The 21,786-nt window shown below is 43.0% G+C and overlaps 1 protein-coding gene across 1 annotated transcript in view; it reads left to right on the forward strand.

Moving 5' to 3' along the window:
• The window catches only part of FRMD3 (FERM domain containing 3), a 364,989-nt gene that overhangs the window by 200,464 nt on the left and 142,739 nt on the right, over positions 1–21,786 (forward strand). Inside the window, exon 3 of the mRNA XM_003407817.3 lies at positions 15,118–15,160. Coding sequence (XP_003407865.1) covers positions 15,118–15,160 — 43 coding nt within the window. The remainder of the gene's footprint in view (positions 1–15,117; positions 15,161–21,786) is intronic.

The following is a 21,786-nucleotide window of genomic DNA, read 5'->3' on the forward strand; positions in this document are numbered from 1 at the left end:
CATTTGGTTCATTTCCACCTTTTGACTATTGTGAACATCACTGTTATGAACATGTGTGTATTCTTTTATTTTTTATTTGATGTAGAGTATTAATTGAATACTTATCATTAAACATCCTCTTGTGTTTCCACAACATCCATCTTCTGCTAAAATCATATACTCATAGTTGCTTCCCTGTTATGGACTGAGTTGTATCCCCCAAAAATGTGTGTCAACTTGGGTAGGCCATGATTCTTGGTATTGTGTGGTTGTCTACCATTTTGTAATCTGTAATTACTCTACGTGTTGTAAATCCTAACATCTATGATGTTAATGAGGTAGGATTAGAGGCAGTTATGCTAATGAGGCAGGACTCAATCTTTAGGATTAGGTTGTATCTTGAGTCAATCTCTTTTGAAATATAAAAGAGAGACTTGAGCAGAGGGAACAGGGACCTCATTACCACCAGGAATGGAGCATCCTCTGGACCCGGGGTTGCTGCGATGAGAAGCTCCTAGACCTGGGAAAGATTGATGACAAGGACCTTCCCCAGGGCTGACAGAGAGAGAAAGCCTTCACCTGGAGCTGGCGCCCTGACTTCTAGCCTCCTAGACTGTGAGAAAATAAATTTCTGTTTATTACAGCCACCCGCTTGTGGTACTTCTGTTATAGCAGCACTAGATAACTAAGGCACTCCCCAAGGTAGTGAAGGATAGTTGGAATTCTCCCCATTTTACTGATAGAGAAAGCTGGGACTATAAGTCCTCAGTCTTGGAAGAAATTATATCCAGAAGAAGAAGGTAGCGTTTGACCTAAGTCAGGGTTTTTTGTTTTTCCCTTAAATCCAGCATATTCTTTCCAACACTTCTGCCAAGTATTTGGGTAACTTTCCTTTGGAAAGATGAATTTTTGAAATAATTAGCTGGATTTCATAGTTCTAGTGTCTGTGGTGATGGTTTGAGATGTCCATTGTCCTGGATTTCCCATTTTGTTCTTCAATCCCCTGTCCTCCCAAACTCAGCTAGGGAAGTTACTAGCAGTGCCTTAGAGCTGAGGAAGTAACCCATCCCCCAGCCTGGCAAGAGAAGGAAATTATACCGGGACTTGTTTGCAGAGGATTGGCTTACAGTCTGGAGGGCGATTGGACACAGTGCTTTTGGTTTTCACTTCCCTATTTCTAAGCTTCAGGGTCATTGACTTCTCTAACTTAAGGATCATTCTGATTCATGCCCCAAGACAAAGAAGAATTCACTTTGGAAATCCATACCTCTGGGGCAATCTCCTTGTGATAGGACATTTTGTGGCCACCAGACACCAGGGGGACTCATATGATTTCTGATTGGAGAAGGAGCTGCAAAATTATGAATGCAAGGGCACGTTGAACCCTGGCACACCCAAGAATATAATTACAGCCCTGAGGTTTTATGCTGATAGCCAGAAAGAGCCAGTGACCCTATCAGGGAGTTTTATTAATAATGGGAAAAGACCTTCTGTATGTTAGAGCAAGTGCCTTTGGGGAGGATGGGAAATGGAATAAAAAACGGGCCCAATGGCTTGAGGTTTCACTCTGGGGATGGTGCCAGGAAGCCAGACAGCATTATGTCCCACAAGCTGCTCCTGCCGCTCGAGTGTTGAGTCTTGCTCCCAGGGAAAATGGCTTCACAGATGCTCGCCACTGGAAACGAGAGTGGTGCCTAAGATTTAGGGCAGTCCTTTCTGTTGTTCTGCTGCGTCAAATCACTGGTCATTGGTTTGTCTGCCGAATGATTCCTCTTAAAAAAAAAGTACCAGGAGTTTTTAACGTTCAAGACCGCTTGAGCATGTGTGGGTGGGAGTAGGAACAAGTAGGTTGGCTTTGCGGGAAAGGACTTTGGACCCAAAAGCAACAAGGAAGACAGCACTGTCATAACAGCTAAAACATGGGATACATTGTTGTATTAGTTCCCTAGGGCTGCCGTAACTGGGCGGCTTATAAGAACAGATATTTGTTGCCTCGCAGTTCTCGAGGCTAGGAATCCGAAATCTGGGTGTCAACAGGGCCATGCTCTCTGTGAAGGCTTTAGGGGACGATCCGTCCTTGTCTCTCCCAGTTTCTTGTAGCCCCAGGAATTCCTTGGCTTAAGCTGCAGCATGACTCTGACTCTACTTTCGTCATCACAAGACCGCCTACCCTTGTCTGTCTCTCTGCGTCTCTTCTCTTTCATAAAGACACTAGTCATCTTGGATCAGGACTCACCTTACCCCGCTATGACCTCATATTAGCTTAAGTGATAGCATCTTCAAAGGCCGTATCTCCAAACAAGGTCACATTCACAAGTAACGGGGATTGAAACGTCAACATATCTTTTGGGCGACACAATTCAACCCATAACAACTATCTAGCATTTCAGTCATGGTCCAAGGTATTAGTACTGACAGATTCTTTCAGCAGAAAGCAGAACATGGAATCCAACTATAATGACTGTCTGATACCTGATTCTGTCTACACCTGATGTCTTCTCTTGGGAAGAGAAAGAGATGCCTGCTAAAAGATAGGTTGCAGCCTAGAAGATATGGAGCCACTGGTGGTTCAGTGGTAGAATTCTTGCCTTTCATGCGGGAGAAACAACTTTGATTCCTGGCCAACGGACCTCATGTGCAGCCATCACCCGTCTGTCAGTGGAGGCTGGCGTGCTGCTATGATGCTGAACAGGTTTCAGTGGAGTTTCCAGACTAAGATAGGCTAGGAAGAAAGGCCTGGTGACCTACTTCTGAAAATCAGCCAGTGAAAACCCTTTGGGTAACAATGGTCTCATCTGCAACCAGTCATGGGAATGGTGCAGCATTTTGTTCCATTGTGCATGTGGTCGCCATGAGTTGGGGGCCTACTTAGTGGCAGCTAACAACAACGATAATGTAGAAGTCACTTAGCAAACCAGGATTTCGTAATTCCAGTGGCAGGAGGAGCAAGTGCATGTACTGTTTATCTTGTTTGGGCCAAAGGGCAGTCTTAAGACTAAGTGGGGCTGGGAAAATGTTATTTCATCCCTGTTTGAGTCAGGAAAAAACAGGATGATCTCCCAGGTAGGAAGTGTTTACTCTCGGTGGTTGGAACAGCCTGGGCTTGGTTCAGATGGGGACAGGAATTAATTAGGGAGGTAAGGTTTAAGTGCGATCATTAGAGAGAAAAGCATTTGCTGGAGGCTTCCAGCAGGCAAGAACATCAGAGCTGACTGGGAGACAGCAAGTTCGAAACTTTCTAAATAGCTTTAAAGGCAACTTTTAAGTCAAGCTGGAAGAACACTAGAATGTAACTATAATATATAATTTGGAGAAATAAAACCAGTGTGCATTAGGAGGTGCCAATTTGAAGTTGGTTTTCCATTCTTTTTCATTCCTAATCTGGCAGATTTCTTTCAAAGTTCAATTCTAATTGTGCATTATACGCATGGAACGTAATAATGAGGAGTCAACGTTCTGATTATTTATTGCTGTGTAACAAGCCTCCCCAAAACTTAGTGACTTAAAACAACAGTCATTATATTTCAAGATTTTGTGGGTCAGAAATCTGGTCACGGCTCAGCTGGGTGATTCTTCTCTTCCATGAGGTGTTGATTGGGGTCACTCAGTGGTATTCAGCTGGCAGCTAGTCTGGCAGCTGGACCAAGACGTCTTCACTCATATGCCTGGTACCCTGGTGGAGATGGCTGGAAGGTGGGGCTTGGGGGCCCCTCTCCCTCTGCAGGTAGTTTCAGGGCCTCTCCAGGTGGCTTCTCAGCAGGGTATTTGGATGTCTTACATGGACACTCAGGGCTCCAAGTATGAGTGGAGCCACTTATCAAATCGGTTGTATAAGAAACAGAGCAGGTTTTGAGGGAGGGGTGGTAAGTTTTGGACATGTTGAGTTTGGGATACCTGTGAGATGTGGAGGTGGAGTTGTTCAGTGTATAGTTGAAAATATGGTTCTGAAGCTAAACAAAAAGGTTTAGGCCAGAGTTGGAGATTTCGAAGCCACTGAGGTCTTTACTACTTCAAAGCCCTGGGGATGGATTGCAGAGCTGAGGGAGGGATTATAGACTGAGATGAGAATTTAAACGCTAAGGAACATCCATATTTTAAAGGGTGGTCCAGAAGAAGAAACCAGCAGAGGGGACTGACAAGGAACAGACAGAGCAGAAAGAAATGGATGAGGAGAGAGAGACATTCTAGAAGCAAGGGTAGATGGAGATTTAATAAGTGGGAATGGGCTCCAGTTTCAAATATCAAGAAGGAGGATCAGAAGACATCATTGCTCGGGGCCTAAGAGCCTAGGCTTTGGCACCAGGAAGACTGTGTTAGATCCCATCCCTGCCACTTTGCTAGTTGTTTGACTTTGAGAAGGTTCCGTAACCTCTCTACACCTCAATTTCTTCATCTGTAAAATGGGATACTAATAGTACTCATGCCATAGGTTATCGTTTAAATGAGTTAATCTGTATTATCTTTTTATTGCTGCATCCTTTAAAGAGTTTGAAAAGGTCCATGAGTCTGGCAACTAGGAGATCTATGACCTTAGGATAGTTTGGTGACAATGTTGTTAAATTTATACAGCATGACAGCGGATGTTGTGCAGTGATACATCCCATTGTAACGAGCTTGATGGGATGCCATAATTTTCCTATGGTTGCATTTTAGTGTCCTAAAAAGCCAAACCAGTTGCTGTCCAGTCGACACCGACTCTGAGTCATGGCAATCTCATGCGTCAGAGTAGGAATGTGCTCCATAGCGTTGTCAGTGGCTGATTTTTCAGAAGTAGATTGCCAGTCCTTTCTTCTGAGGTGCCTCTGGGTGGACTTGAACCTCTTGCCTTTCAGTTAGAAGCCAAACATTAACTATTTGCACCACCCAGGGACTCTTAGTACCCTAGTGTACTTTGAAATAAACAATAATTAATGTTTTTACAACCTATTGCATTTTCAGATACAACCATTTTTGTTCTTTAAGTGTACATCAGGGATTTCTTGGGTGTAGAGCAGGGGTCAGCACACAGGGGTTGGGACAGCCCATCATCTGTTTTTGTAAATAAAGTTTTATTGGAACACAGCCGCAATGATCCATTTGCCTATTACCTGTGGCTGCTTTCATGCTCTAGTGGCAGGTTAAGTAGTTAGACAGAGAGCATATGGCCCACAAAGCCTAAATTATGTACTAGCTGGTCTTTTACAGAAAAAATTGCCAATCTCTGGTAGAGAGCACTGAAATTATTGAAGGGGATGGATGTTGCTGAGCAGATGCTCATGCCTTCTTCGATTTCCTGCTCATTCCTATAATTCTTCCAGTGTTTTGTCTCCTGGCGGAGACCCTAGAATTCAAAAGCAGTTATGGCTAAAGGAGTGAAAATCACCACACCAAAGTAATGACGTTTTCTTATGCAGATCGACTACCAAATGGAAAATAGCTTTTGTGTGTACCTGATACACAGATTTGTTGCTGTTGTTTTGTAGATTTTATTGAGACTGGAGTGGAAACCACTGTTACTAGTAGCTAAAGAACCAGAGCTGACCTATAACTTAGGAGGCAGTGGTAGATTTCTTGTCTTCTACGCTGGAGACCTGGGTCCAATTCCCGGCCAGTGCACCACAAGCCCAGCCACCGCCCATCTGGCAGTGGAGGCTTGCATGTTGCTCTGATGCTAAACAGGTTTCAGTGGAGTTTCCAGACTAAGACAAACTAGGAAGAAAGGCCTAGTGATCTACTTCTGAAAATCAGCCAATGCAAACCCTGTGGACCACAAGGGTCTTATCCACAGCTGATCATGGGAATGACCAGGACGGGGTAGCATTTTGTTCCATTGTGCATGAGGTTGCCAAGACTTGGAGCCAACCCAACAGCGACTGACAACAACAACCACCTATAACTTGGTTATCCAGAACACTGTTAAGTTGCATTCATTCAGATGGCATTCTTTTTTTTCCCCAGCAGAGACCAAAAGGCCTGGGAATGGCATAACTTAGTTATATAATGCGCAGCCTTAATCACTCCGGGGCTTTGTCTAGCTGGGATGTGAGAATCGGGCCATCTTTTCAGGACTATGATGGGAATTGATCAGATTTTGGATCTGGTTACTACTGAGGAGAAAAACAATCTTCTATTTGGGGAGGTGCATTCGTTCTTTTTAAAAGCCCCATTAGTTCTTTAACACATTTCTCTGGGTTACAAATTACTCTGGCTTAGGGCACCAAGGGTTTTGAGAAAGATAACAGAGAGGTGTGTAATTTATTCTGTAATCACAGGCAGAATCAATTTCAACAGAAGCCAAACATTTGAAGATAACTAAATTTTAAACTGTTTACTTTTGGAAGGATTTTTTTTTTCTTGGTCTCAGCAGCTACCAAATTAAAAATCAATCTACCTAGTCACAAATCACCACCTCACACCCACCTTCTGTTTCCCCAAACATGCCAAAATTAGAATGTTGGAAAGAAACGCACCGTTTCTATGATGAGGTAATGAAGAATGATCTCTTGGGGCTAAGTACAGCTGGGTCTAGTAAATGAAGAAAAAAGGAACATTTGTTGGAGATGTCCTCATTCTTCAGGTTCAGAGTGTGGAATGTTGGAACTGAAGGAACGTGAGAGGCCTTGGGATCTGCCCCCCTTCCCACGCTCCTAGGTTTGCAGATCAGAAAACCGGGGCTGAGGGAATGTAGCAACCTCTTTGCTTTCCACCCCCTTGGTGTAGTTTCCTCTTACTTATCCTTATTTTTTTTCAAGCTGCTCTTAAACAAAATAAATTTATTCTAAGAAAGGGCTTGAAGGATAGTCAGGCTGGATTGACAATACTGAAAACCCTTAAACTGAGACATCTCACAAGGGTTTTGTAGAAACCCTGGTGGTGTAGTGGTTAAGTGCTATGGCTGCTAACCAAAAGGCTGACAGTTCAAATCTACCAGGTGCTCTTTGGAAACTCTATAGGGCAGCTCTGCTTTGTCCTGTAGGGTAGCTATGAGTCAGAATTGACTTGATGGCAGCGGGTTTTGGTTTAGGGTCCAAGCTTAAGGTAAAAGGAAAAACCTCCAAGGGAAGAATTTTAAGTACCATGGAGAGCAGTTTTTGGAGGAGCGTGAGGGTGGTGCAAATGGTTGATGCGCTGCACCCGAAAGGTTGATGGTTGAAGTCCACCCACAGATGCCTTGGAAGGAAGGCCTGACAATTTACTTCTGAAAAATCAGCCATTGAAAACTCTCTGGAGCACCACTTCTACTCTGACACACGCAGGGTCGCCGTAAGTTGGAATTGACTCAGCAGTAACTGGTTAAAGGAGGCTATCTTAGGTCTAAGGAGTCCTAGTGGAGCAACGGTTACCTGCTCAGCTGCTAACCAAAAGGTCAGTGGTTCAATCCCAGCAGTGACTCTGAGGGAGAAAAGACCTGTTGATCTGCTCCCATAAAGATTGCAGCCTGGGAAACCCTATGGAGCAGTTCTACTTTATTACAGAGGGTCGCTATGAGTCAGAATTGACTTGATGGCACACAGCATCATCAGTAACATGTTAGGTCTGGTTTTCAGAATCTGACCCTGAGATACAAATTTCAGTATAAGTGATTTATTAGGAAGTGTTCCCAGGAAAAGACCTGTATGGGAGGGACAGATTGGGGCAGGGAAAGGAAGGAGAACAAGCAAGTGTGTGATATCGGGCACAGTCTTGCAGAGGGTCACAGGGGCTCAACCCCACAGGGGAGCTCTGGAATCAGTGTAGGTCTTGCCTTAGATTTGTCCCAACTGAGGGGAACAACCCTCAGCTGTTAGTCACTAGTTAAGAGCTACCCTGGTGTGGGGAATGGGGTGGGGGAGGCTCAATTCTCCACCCTACAGTGGGTTCCAATAACTTGAGGACAGCCCTCCTTAAAAGGGGCTGCTGTACATGGAAAGGAAAAGAGGGGAATGTGGGCAGAGCACCCACAATACTTGCTGCAGAGGCCTTTCTGATACCTTCAAATCACAAGCAAGGATGCGTCCTCTGGTTCATCCTACTCCCTAAATTCATTTTGTAGAAGCAATGGTTGGGTCTTAGCTTCCTTAGCATTGGAATTTTTCTTCTAAATGAGAGTTGAGGAAATGAAGGGTTCGGCTATAGTCAACCAGCCACAAATTCAGATATTTTGTTGGCAGGCTTCCCTTTCTGCCTCTTTTCAGGAATATCAGTTTCCAGTAAGGAAATACACCTTAAATAAATAAATAAATAAATTTGGCCAAAATAGCGTATCTTCCAAGTAGCAAATGAAAGCAAAATAGCAGTTCAGTAAATGTTCCAAGCCTAATAGCTAATTACCTAGCACACCACATCATGTTTTTTTTTTTTGTTTTCCACAGAGTGAAATCCATTTGTTTATACACTAATAGTAGGTGTAGGTGGTGTAGCCCAAACTCACCTTCATTGGCCAACTGGTTTCAGCCACAACTACTGTAAAAGGAAGAACGGAAACAAGGGAGGAGTGTTGTGTAACAACCCAGCGGCACCTGGGCCCAAGGTTGGCCACATTTCCAAGAGACTGAAGGAAGACTCCAGAACAGGCGATCATGACATATGGTTTATTCAGGGAGCTTATTTACGGGACGGTTGGTCCAGGGTGGTGGCTCGACAAGTTTAGCACACAATCTTCTGGTTAACAGCTGAGCACGTTAACCATTTGCACTACCCAGGGATTCCTTAGGATTACATACTTCATGGCTATCCCATCCAGAAAGAATAGTTGTCCTGGAAAAGGATGTAGTGATTACACTGAGTTGTTGTTGTTGTTAGGTGCTGTCAAGTCAGTTCTGACTCATAAGGACCCTATGAACAACAGAACGAAACACTGCCCTGTCCTGCTCCATCCTCACAGTTGTAGTTATGCTTGAGCTTATTGTTGCAGCCACTGTGTCAATCCATCTCATTGAGAGTCTTCCTCTCTTCCGCTACCCTCTGCTTTACCAAGCATGATGTCCTTCTCCAGGGACTGGTCCCTCCAGACAACATGTCCAAAGTCTGTAAGATAAAGTCTCGCCTCATCCCTTCTAAGGAGCACCATGGCTGTACTTCTTCAAAGCCAGATTTGTTCATTCTTCTGGCAATACCTGGTATATTCAATATTCTTTGCCAACGCCATAATTCAAAAGCATTAATTCTTCTTTGGCTTCCTTATTTCATTTTCCAGCTTTCACATGCATATGAAGCTATTGAAAACACAATGGCTTGGGTCAGGTGCCCCTTAGTCTTTAGAGTGACATCTTTACTTTTTAACACTTTAAATAGTTCTTTTGCAGCAGATTTGCAGAATGCAACGTGTCTTCTAATTTCTTGACTGCTGTTTCCATGGGTGTTGATTGTGGATCCAAGTAAAATGAAATCCTTGACAATTTCAGTATTTTCTCCATTTATCATAATGTTGCTTATTGATCCAGTTGTGAGAATTTTTTATTTTCTTTATGGATTACACAGTAGACATAGGTAATTGAGATAGGCAGGGCCTAAAAGGCAAGGGTAGGGTATGAAAGGGCAGAGAGGAGGAGGAAGTTGGAAAGTGGTGAGAAATGTAAGGTGTATTTCTTAGGGCAATGAGGAGGCCAGGTCATTTGGAGTGAATAATTTATTTAGGACATAGATGGCAAATACCTTGCAGGCATGCCTTCGATGTTCTCTACCCTTCGTGACAGACATAACCAATCCATCATGGCAGTCATTCTCATGGAGCCTTCCTGCAGCCTTGGAATCCTCATAGCCCTCTGGGAGATATCACCAATTTCCTGGCATGAGCACACAAAATGAAACTTACTTGTCATTTCTGGAGTCAGAGAGAAGCTGGAGAGGCAGGCTGAAATTAGGCAGAGAAGGGCCAAGGCATTCGAAGCATGCTAAACAAGAAGGATTCAGAAGACATTTATATTTCAGACTTTATTGGGAAAATGACTGGTGATGCTTCTCTGTAAAACAATAGCAATGGGTATTGATCTCTGGCTGCTATTTGTTTTCTAGCCTTAGCTCTAAAGTATCCTCTGCTGAAACCTGTCCACCATGGGTGACCCTATTGGTATTTGAAATACCTGTGGCATAGCTTCCAGGATCACAGGAACACATAAGCCACCACAGTACTGCAGATTTACAGTCGGTGGTAGGGGTGACCTCAGGGAAGTTGTTTAACATCCTAAGACCCAGATTTATTGTCTGTAGATGGGGTTGTTAGCTGACATGGAGTCAGTTCTGACTCATAGTGACCCTATGTACCACAGAATTAAACACTGCCCGGTCCTGTACCATGCTCACAGTTGTTGTTATGCTTGAGCAAACTGTTGCAGCCACTGAGTCAGTCCATCTCTTTGAGGGTCTTCCTCTTTTCCGCTGACCCTGTACTTTACCAAGCATGATGTCCTTCTCTAAGGATTGATCTCCCTCCTGACAACATGTCCAAAGTATGTAACTCAGTCTTGCCGTCCTTGCTTCTAAGGAGCATCCTGGTTATACTTCTTGGACAGATTTGTTCATTCTTTTGGCAGTCCATGATATATTCAAAAGTCTTTGCCCACACCACAATTCGAAGGCATCAATTCTTTTTCAGTCTTCCTTATTCACTGTCCAGCTTTTGTATGTAAATGATGGCAATTGAAAATACCAAGGCTGTGCCAGGTGCACCTTAGTCTTCAGGGTGAGACTAAAGTGTTGCTTTTCAACACTTTAAAGAGATCTTTTGCAGCAGATTTGCCCAATGCAATGCATTGTTTGATTACTTGACTGCTGCTTCCATGGGTGTTGATTGTGGATCCAAGTAAAATGAAATCCTTGACTACTTCAGTCTTTTCTCTGTTTATCATGATGTTGCTTATTGGTCCAGTTGTGAAGATTTTTGTTGTCTTTATGCTGAGGTGTAATCCATACTGAAGGCTGTGGTCTTTGATCTTCATCAGTAAGTGCTTCAAGTCCTCTTCACTTTCAGCAAGAAAGGTTGTGTTATCTGCATAATGCAGGTTGTTAATAAGTCTTCTTCCAATCCTGATGGCCCATTCTTCTTCATACAGTCCAGCTTCTCGGATTGTTTGCTCAGCATACAGATTGAATAGGTATGGTGAGAGGATACAAACCTGACGCACACCGTTGCTGACTTTAAACCACGCAGTATCCCCTTGTTCTTTCCGAACAACTGCCTCTTGATCTATGTACAGGTTCTTCATGAGCACAATTAAGTGTTCTGGAATTCCCATTCTTCGCAATATTACCCATAATTTGCTATGATCCACACAGTCAAATGCCTTTGCATAGTCAATAAAACACAGGTAAACATCCTTCTGGTATTCTCTGCTTTCAGCCAGGATCCATCTGACATTAGCAATGATGTCCCTGGTTCCGTGTCCTCTTCTGAATCAGGCCTGAATTTCTGGCAGTTCCCTGTTGATATACTGCTGCAGCTGATTTTGAATGATCTTCAGTAAAATTTTGCTTGCATGTGATATTAATGATATTATTTGATAATTTCCGCATTCAGTTGGATCACCTTTCTTGGGAATAAGCATAAATACGGATCTCTTCCAGTCAGTTGGCCAGGTAGCTGTTTTCCAAATTTCTTGGCATAGATGAATGAGCACTTCCAGCACTGCATCTGTTTGTTGAAACATCTCAACTGATATTCTGTCAATTCCTGGAGCCTTGTTTTTCTCTAATGCCTTCAGTGCAACTTGGACGTCTTCCTTCAGTACCACTGGTTTCTGATCATATCCTACCTCTTGAAATGGTTGAACGTCGACTAATTCTTTTTGGTGTAATGACTCTGTGTATTCCTTACATCTTCTTTTGACATTATTTAATATTTTCTCCATAGAATCTTTCACTATTGCAATTTTAGGCTTGAATTTTTTCTTCAGTTCTTTCAGTTTGAGAAATGCTGAGTGTGTTCTTCCCTTTTGGTTTTCTATCTCCAGCTCTTTGCACTTGTCATTATACTACTTTACTTTGTCTTCTCCAGCTACCCTTTGAAATTTTCTGTTCATTTCTTTTACTTCATCATTTCTTCCTTTTGCTTTAGCTACTCGATGTTCAAGAGCAAGTTTCAGAGTGTCTCTGACATCCATTTCGGTCTTTTCTTTCTTTCCTGTCTTTTTAATGACCTCTTGCTTTCTTCATGTATGATGTCCTTGATGTCATTCCACAACTCGTCTGGTCTTCAGTCATTAGTGTTCAATGTGTCAAATATATTCCTGAGATGGTCTCTAAATTCAGGTGGGATATACTCAACTTTGTACTTCAGCTCTCATCGACTTGTTCTAATTTTCTTCAGTTTCAACTTGAACTTGCATATAAGCAATTAATGGTCTGTTCCACAGTCAGCCCCTGGCCTTGTTCTAACTGACGTTATTGAGCTTTTCTATCATCTCTTTCCACAGATGTAGTTGATTTGATTCCTGTGTGTTCTGTCTGGTGAGGTCCATGTGTATAATCGCTGGTTGTGTTAGTGAAAAAAGGTATTTGCAATGAAAAAGTCATTGGTCTTGCAAAATTCTATCATGCGATCTCTGTCACCGAGGCCATATTTTCCAACCACTGATCCTTCTTTGTTTCCAACTTTTGGATTCCAATCACCAGTAATTATCAAGGCATCCTGATTACATGTTGATCATTTTCATACTGCAGAAGTTGGTAAAAATCTTCAGTTTCTTCATCTTTGGCCTTAGTGGTTGGTGCATAAATTTGAATAGTAGTCATATTAACTGGTCTTCCTTGTAGGGAAATGGATATTATCCTATCACTGACAGCGTTGTACTTCAGGATAGATCTTGAAATGTTCTTTTTGACGATGAATGCAACACTATTCCTTTTCAAGTTGTCATTTCCGGCATAGTATACCATAAACTATGATTGTCTGATTCAAAATGGCCAATACCAGTCCATTTCAGCCTAAGATAGCGATGCTTATGTGTTCCATTTCATTTTTGACAGTTTCCAATTTTCCTAGATTCATGCTTCGTACATTCCATGTTCTGATTATTAATGGATGTTTGCAGCTGTTTCTTCTCATTTTGAGTCATGCCACATCAGCAAATGAAGGTCCCGAAAGCTTTACTCTAGCCACATCATTAAGGTCGACTCTACTTTGAGGAGGTAGCTCTTCCCCAGTCATCTTTTGAGTGCCTTCCAACCTGGGGGGCTCATCTTCCAGCACTATATCAGACGATGTTCCACTGTATTCATAAGGTTTTCACTGGCTAATTCTTTTCAGAAGTAGACTGCTGGTTTCTTTTTCCTAGTCTGTCTCAGTCTGAAAGCTCAGCTGAAACCTGTCCTCCACGGGTGACCCTGCTGGTATCTGAATACCGGCGGCACAGCTTCCAGCATCACAGCAACACGTAAGCCCCTACAGTACAACAGACTGACGGACATGTTGGGGGGAAATGGGGTTGTAGTGAGGACTAAATAAAATAATGCATGGAAACTCTTAGAATAGCAGCTGGCACTTAGTAAAAACCAGAAAACCAAACCCGTTGCTGTCAAGTCGATTCCGACTTGTAACGATCCTATAGGACAGAGCAGAACTGTTCCATAGAGTTTCCAAGGATCGCCTGCTGGATTCGAACTGCTGACCTTTTGGTTAGCAGCTGTAACACTTAATCCCTATGCCACCAGGGTTTCTGGCACTTAGTAAGTGCTGAACAAATTCTTGTTCTTATTAAACTTTTTGGTGAAATGTTTACATCAAACCATAGGGGTAAAACAGAACTTTGAGGCTTACCGCTGACCCAGGTGAGATAAAGCAGGCTGAAGAGCTCACCTGATGATAGTTCCCTTTTCTTCTGACCTGTCTAGTATCACGCAGGAGGGGTGCCTATAAGCGAGGGCCCCCCAACCTCAGACAGGTACTCAGTGGCACCCCTCTTATCATCTTTATAAATTGCAGGTATATAGTGATGCTTCCTGATATTCCTTGAGCGGCTGCAGAACATCACATTTAATGATATCAAAGGCTGCTCAGTTCTCAGCATGTTGAGGTAACCTTTACATGGGGCTGCAGAGAAGCCTGGCCCTGGGACAGCATGGTATCTTCTTCAGATGCCTGTGAGCAACAGGGATCTCTACCTAGGCCTTTTGCCTTCTTTGTTTGGTAATGAAGCCTCTGAAAATAAAATATCTAAAATCATTTGTTCCTCGCTACCTTGAAGGATTAAGCATGGGTGGTTCAGTGGTAGACTTCTCACCTTCCATGCAGGAGACCCAGGTTTGACTCCCAGCCAATGCACCCCATGTGCAGCCACCAGCTATCTGTCGGTGGAGGCATGTGTGTTGATATGATGCTGGACGGGTTTCAGTGGAGCTTCCAGACTAAGATGGAGTAGGAAGAAAGGCCTGGTGATCTACTTCCCAAAATTAGCCACTGAAAACCCTGTGGATTGCAATGGCCTGATATGCGACTGATCATGGGGATGGTGCAGGGCTGGGCAGGGTTTCATTTTGCTGTGCCTGGGGTTGTCATGAGTCAGGGGCTGACATGAGGGCAGCCAACAACCACCATGAAGAAAGAGTTGTCTGTGTGTGATGGAGCTTGTGCTGGCTTGGCCCAATATTAATCTTAAAGGAGGCTGGCTCAGAAGGGGACATGGGTGCTGATGCCACAAGTTTAGCTTTGGACCCTGTTTTTCTGAGATCATGGATGCCAGATGCTCAAGGTCTTTAGCCATCACTGGCTTGGCCAGAGCCATGAAACTCAAAGAATCACTGTGGAATCAGTTAGTGCATATTCTCCCCCTGGTTCTCCTCTCCTAGCTGTGTGACTCAAGCATTACTCACAAATGATTAATCCCCTGTAATTTACACCTTTGCCTGTGTTATAATTACTGCTGAACTGTTCATGTTGGTTTCCTGAGGGTGGGAGACAGGAACCTATCAGAACCAACGTTGCACTACGCAGAAGGAATCGCTCTCTTATATACTCTGTAGTTATTAAGTGGAGCCCTGGTGGCACAATGGTTAAGAGCTCAGACTGCTAACCAAAAGGTCAAACCCACCAGTTGCTCCTTGGAAACTCTATAGGGCAGTTCTACTCTGTCCTATAGGGTCACTATGAGTCGGAATTGACTCGATGGTCAAGGGTATAGGTAATTATTAAGCATGCATCGTATGGTCCAGTAATCTGACCACACTCTCTGCTGTTTTTCTCCCCAGCACTGGCTTGAACCTAACAAGTCCATCGCCAAGCAAATGAAATGTAAGTGTCCATCTGGGGCTTCATGTTTGCTATGACATGTCCAAAGACAGAATCTGTTTCTTGACACAGGTCCTTCTGCCAAGGGGAACAACGCAGGGAGTTGAAGATGAATGGGTGGGTGGGTGGGGATTCTCCCTCCCAGTGAGAGCTGTGGCCCCCTCCCCCCTTATTCCCTGGCCTTTGTCCTCTCTGCAGTCATTATTCCTAGTTAGGCCCTATCTCTTCCCATCCCACTATCTTACTTTCATATTTCAACTGAAGTAGGGGTGTTGGAATTGGATTGTTAAATGTCCGTTAACATAATCATCAGATGTCTGATTCCTTTTGGTTGTGGGAGTTACTAGCAAGTGGCTCAGGGTAGAGGGAGTGGTGGTGAGAGAAACAGGTGTGTTTAGAAACTAAAATCTTACTGGTAACAATACTAAAGATTTCTTTTTTCTTGACTCCATCAAGCTTCGTAAAAATGAAGAAAAATTATATTTTATGGGCAGTTGCTTGAAATCTCTGGTTCTGAACTGCTTTTACACCACTGAGCTCTTGGAGTTGTCGGCCTTGGGTGACGACGTCTCCCCAGAACCTGTAGTCATCCACCTGGGCGTTGTAAGGAGGGTGGTGCCTGGTGGTTGTGGGGGACGTGATGATTGTCCTGGTTACCCAGGCCAGGCTGAAGTCAGCCTACTTTATTTATGGTTTGGAGGAGAGCTTGGGAAATGCACCTCAGAAATTCAGTGCCTGCCCTGAAAGCCATTTATCCCTCCATGTCAGCTTTCCCAGGGCTCTGACATGTAGCAATAAATCAGTTTTTCATCAGAGACCAGGTTAGCACACACTAGGTCACTTGTCATCATGCAAGGAATTCTTTTCTTTCTTAAATCTAAAGAAATAATTCCGGGTGGAGGTTTCAGGTCAAAGAAGGAAGAAACTGAACATGGGCTGCAAACTGGCAGCCAACACATTTCTTCCTCAACTTTTTCTCCCCGCTCCTTGTCTTTATCTCTTTCTCCTTCCCTGATTCTTCCTCCCTTCTTCTATTCCTTCCCTTCCTCTCCTCCTTCTCTCCCCTCTGCCCCTTTCCTCCCCCTACATTCCTTCCCGTTTCTGTCCCTTCCCTTCCCTCCCCTCCCCTCTCCTTTCTCTTCACCTTCCCACTTCTCTTCACCTGTCCCCTCCCCTCCTCTCCCCTTCCCTTCTGTTCCCTTCTCTCCCTTTCCCTCCCCTCCCCTCTCCTTTCTCTTCCCCTTCCCTTTTCCCTTTCCTTTGTCTTCTCTTCCCCTTTCCCCTGTCCCCTCCCCTCCCCTCCTCTCTCCTTCCCTCCTCTCCCCTCCCCTTCTTATCCCTTCCCTTCTTTTCCTTTTCGCTTCCTCCTCCCCTTCCCCTCCCTCCTTCCTCCCTCCTAAGCAGACACTGACTGACCTGTGCTAGAAAGGAGCAGGGTTGTTCAGGGCATGCCGTACCTGTGGCTTCTGTAGGCCATAGGGCTGCAGGGAGAGGCCAGGAGAGATGTGTAGAGGTGATGACAGGGGCAGCTGTGGGCTTGGGTGTCCAGGGAGGCCAGGATGTTGGGGTGAGGCTGCAGTAGAGGTGGGCTCTATTGCCCTACCAAGCTGAGAGAGGCATTCCGCTTCTTCTGGACATGGTCAGACAGAGAACTGGAGGAGGCTCCCTGTAGTATGATACGCAGGATAGTGAGAATGGACTCATGCACCTGCGAAAAAGTAGTTGGTGCTTAACTTTTTTCTTCTAACTGCTAAGTCTTGATATTTTTTGTTTATGTAGGGTTGGGGTGGGTATTTAAAAATAAGGAGACTTGGTGGCTCAGTGGTTAAGCACTTGGCTGCTAACGGAAGAAGGCCAGTGGTTCAAACTCACCAGTTTCTCTTTGGCTGTTGCCCATGGGGCAGTTCTACACTGTACTTTGAGTTGGAATCGACTTGATGGCATACAGCAACAACAACAACGTATTTAAAAATATTTAGACATTTTCCTGTAACCTTTTTTTATATTAATTGGTTCTTTGACTTTGGCTCTTAAACATCATGAAATATTTTATACACATATATATTTTATTTATTGTGCTTTAAGTGAAAGTTTACAGATCAAGTCAGTCTCTCATACAAAAACTTATATACACGTTGCTGTGTACTTCTAGCTGCCCTCCCCTTAATGAGACAGCACACTTGTCCTCTTCACCCTGTATTCCCCGTGTCCATTCAACCAACTCCTGTCCCTCTCTGCCCTCGTATCTCGCCTCCAGACAGGAGCTGCCCACATAGTCTCACATCATGAAATATTTTCCTTTTTCCCTTAGACCAGGCACATTTTTGAAATACCAAATCTATCTCTGTGAAAAGGTGCGTCCAACATTTAATAGGAGAACAAATTTTAAATTGTGAAGGACTTTCTGCCTAAAAGCTTTGTCTCTATACTAAAGCTAAACAGTCAACTGAGCATTTATGTATTTTGTAAAAATTGCTTAAAGGTTATATTTGACTACAGGCCAATTTCAATCTAATGACAGATGAAATCTGAACCTGAGAAAAGAAATCAAGTCTGTGTAAACTTTAATTTCTAAACCAGACAGGGGGACTCTCGGGTTCTAGCAACTGGCAAGGGTCTTACCCAGCGCCCAGCCCCCCGTATAAAGTTAAGGATGTTAGCACACAGAGAAAGACGCAGTTTTCTCAAGCTCTCAAACCTAGTTTTGTTGCTGTTGGTGATGATATGTTTTAGCGTCAAGAATTTCTGCGTTCTTGTACATAGGTCCTGGGAATGTTAACTTTTACTATAAATTAAAAAGAAAATGGTTTTTTAAACTAGGGCTTATATGTTGTTAACCAAGAGAAAGTAAGTTTAATCCCTGGGATTTATCCATGAATTTATCAGAAGAATTTGGTTACAAAACTCCAGGTAGTGTTCTCCTTGGATGTGTCTTTTATACTCTGACTTGCTTTTAGTGGGCAATGGGGAACTACTTCTTTCATTTCCGTTCCCATCACAGCAGCTGACAGACATTCAGGTCCTTTGCTCTATTCAGATCCTTCTCACCACAGGTGTTCCCAGGATTGGTGTTTCCTACAGTTGACTAAAGGTCAGCTGTCCCAGTGAGCAAATGCTGTACGAAAGCTTTGATGTTTCTTACTAGTTTTTTTTGAAAATTATTTTTTTTAATAATGTGCATGGTTTTTCAAACAATTCGGAGAGGTTTAAAATGAAGACCAAAATGATTTCCTTTCTCCTCTCCCTTCTACCTCTAAGCCCATCCCAAAGAGGTAACTATTGTTAACAGTATTTTATATATCCTTCCAGGAATGTTCATCACTATATAAGCCACTTAACACATATAAGACCTTTTATAAACAAACATGAGCTCAATCTCTATATAGTTCTTCATCTTGTTATTTTTTCTTAATTAATTTTATAGATCTTTCAATAATGTTGGAAACCCTGGTGGTATAGTGGTTAAGAGCTGCAGCTGCTAATCAAAAGGTGGGCAGTTCAAATCCACCAGGGGCTCCTTGGAAACCCTGTGGGGCAGTTCTGCTCTGTCCTATAGGGTTGCTGTGAGTTGGACTCAACGGCAACGGGTTTGTTTTTTTCTTGGTTTCAATATTGTTAATTGATGATTGGCTTCATTTTAAAATGGTTTTCTGATAGTTAATTGTATGCTTGTATATAGTTTATTTATTAATAGACATCAAGTTTGTTTCTAGTATTTGGCTATGATAAATTATATTGTGACTTCCCCTCAAGCTTGGTGTTTGGCTGGTGGGCACCCACGCGGGGTCAACATGTGTATCAAGAAGCATTATTTCTGTTTGGGGCCCGTCTACCCCAGTCATGGCATAATGTTCATCTTCAATGATGGCAAGGTGTTCAGATTCTGTAAATCCAAATGTTACGAATTATATTGTGATAAATGTGCTTGTATGTAAATTCTTGCATCTTGTACTAGAAAAGCCTAAAAGTGGAATTGTTGGGCCCAAAATTACACGTTTTAACTTCCACAATGATACATATCCATCCAAAGACCTTGTATCAACTTACTACCATAACATTATACGAGAGCGCCTGCTTCCCCAAAACCTTGTTGAAAATAGATATAATCAAACTTATGTTTATGGTGACTTCAATTTTTTCTAAGAAGAAAAAATATTTATTAAATTGAGAAACTGATTAATCGAACACTTACTTGATTGGATATGAGTTTTTAAATCAGAGAACTTGTTGAATCAATACCTCTTCCTCTGATGAGCTCAAGAAAGTCATTTTAAATTTTATTTTTAAAATTAACATGTAATAAAATCAACTTTATTTTGCTGTACAGTTTTATGAATTTTAATACATGCATAGGTTTGCGTAACCATCACTACAGTCAGGATGCAGAACAGTTCTAAATCAAAAGAGCCTTTGCTGTTGAGTTGATTCCAACCTATAGGACCCTATAGGACAATGTAGAAGTGCCCCGTAGGGTTGCCAAGGAGTGGCTGGTGGATTTGAACTGTTGACCTTTTGGTTAGCAGCCGAATGCATAACCACTGTACCACCAGGGCTCCCAGAACAGTTCTATCACCCCAAAAACCTCCCACATGCTGCTTCTTTGTAGTCACAAATCCCTCCCCTAACCACTAGCAATCACTTATCTGTTCTCCACCAGTATAGTTTCATGTTTTGAGAATGTCATATAAATGGAATCATACAGTATATAATATTTTGAGACTGGCTTTTTTCACTACGCACATTGACTCTGAGATTCATCCAAGGTGCTGTGTTTACTAATACATAGCGTAGAAAATCTGCGAAGATAAAAGCAGGTCTTTGAAAAGATCAATAAAATTGGTGAACCACTGGCAAGACTGATGAAGAAAAAGACACAGATTACCATTATCAGGAAGGAAAGAGGGGTTATCCCTACGGGCCCTGCAGAACAACAACTCTACACACACACACATTTGACAGTTTAGATGAAATGGACCAATTCCTCAAAAAACCACAAATTACCAAACCTTACCCAATCTGAAAAACATAATTTGAATAGTTTGAGCTATTAAAGAAATTGAATTTGCAGTTAAAAACCTTCCAGAAAAGAAATCCCAGTCATCTCCTTCTGCTGCTGTCACTACCAGGACTCCCCTTCCTTTTCCTCAAGCCTGAAGTAGTAGCTTCTCTCAGAGCCCTCTGTCTACACCGAAGGCAACTTTCAGGTGTCTTCTGAGTCCTGGCGGGGGAATAATGAAGAAAAAAAGGGATGAACTGTCTGTTGCTTCAGTAGCCCTTTGAACTCTGGTCTTCTTTCTCAATCTGCCTACTACTGTTTACTTTTTAGAGTCCTTAAATAGATGCTCCATGTATCCAGACCAGGATTTATAGCTGTTTTCAGTGACAGGGACAGGATGGATGGAATACTAACAGTCCATCTTACCTGGAACTGGAACCTTAAGTCAAACTTTTAATCATTCCTTATCTACTAAAAACGCAGGTAGGCTATATGCATTCTGAGGGACTATCCTTCTCATTTCCCTATTCCATTGCATGTCTGTAGGTACAAATGTGGACTGAGATGTTGATTTTTTGGGGGGGCAATTTAATACTTCATTTATAAAAAATAAATTTAAATCAACAGGATGGAAAAAAAAATAAAAAGCAAAATACCAACAATAACAACAACAACAAAAAAGCTGTGTATAAAATTGATATCACTCTGAAGAAATATAACATTATTTCCCTGTGACTGAATTCAACTTGCTTGTAAGCTCCTATGTCTTTTTGGGGGGGTGGGGCAAAAAATTTAATGTCGCCACTGTAGGCTAACTCAAGATCGGCCACTTTTGAATTAGATCTCTTTCAACGAATTCCTTAGTCAACTCGTCATTTAAACTTAGTCACTTGAAAGTGCATTCTCCATCTTGGGGTATTTTCTTACCTTAAGAGTCTTCCCCCTTTCCCTCCCCCTCCCCCTCCCCCAAATGACATCACTAGGAGGGAGGAGGTTTATGTTCCATGCTGCCTTCCTGGTAAGGAGGGTGGTGTCTCACCTGTGGGTAGTCCTCTGAGCGCTCTTCTGGTATGTCTCATTTGATTTGGCCTCTGCATCATCTGTGGTTGCAACTGGTCGTGCCTGGCCTTTGAGTACGCCCTGGCATGTGCTGCTGATGCCTCTGGTTCCTGCCATAGTCTTATGGTACCTGTCTATGTATAGACTTTGTCATCTGTACGCCCCACCCCAGGTCTCTTTCACTCATCGCCTCTCAGCATGTCTGTATTCACCTCTGGGACAGGCAAAAAATTATTAGCCTCTCCTGTGCCACCCTTCAGCCTTGGGAAAACTTGTTGACACTCTCTAAGGCTCCCTCTTTGCCTTAACACACCACACCACCATTTCTTTAGAGTTGGAAAGGTGCTCACATCCTGCAATGTAGTTCCTCTGAAGTTCCAAACAGAATGTTGAATGTTACGTACCCTACTAAACTACTCTGGGATTTTTGTTGTCTTGCCCCTACACTCCATTCATTTGGCCAAACCTAGGGGGCTGAGGAATACTGAATCCCCTCTCAGAGACCCGGATGGCATCTTAAACTTGCTTCCTGAATTTTTCCAAGCTCTCAACCTGCTTCCCTCCCCACTTTCTA

The sequence above is a fragment of the Loxodonta africana genome, chromosome 9 (assembly GCF_030014295.1).
Source record: "Loxodonta africana isolate mLoxAfr1 chromosome 9, mLoxAfr1.hap2, whole genome shotgun sequence".
Lineage (NCBI taxonomy): Eukaryota > Metazoa > Chordata > Mammalia > Proboscidea > Elephantidae > Loxodonta > Loxodonta africana.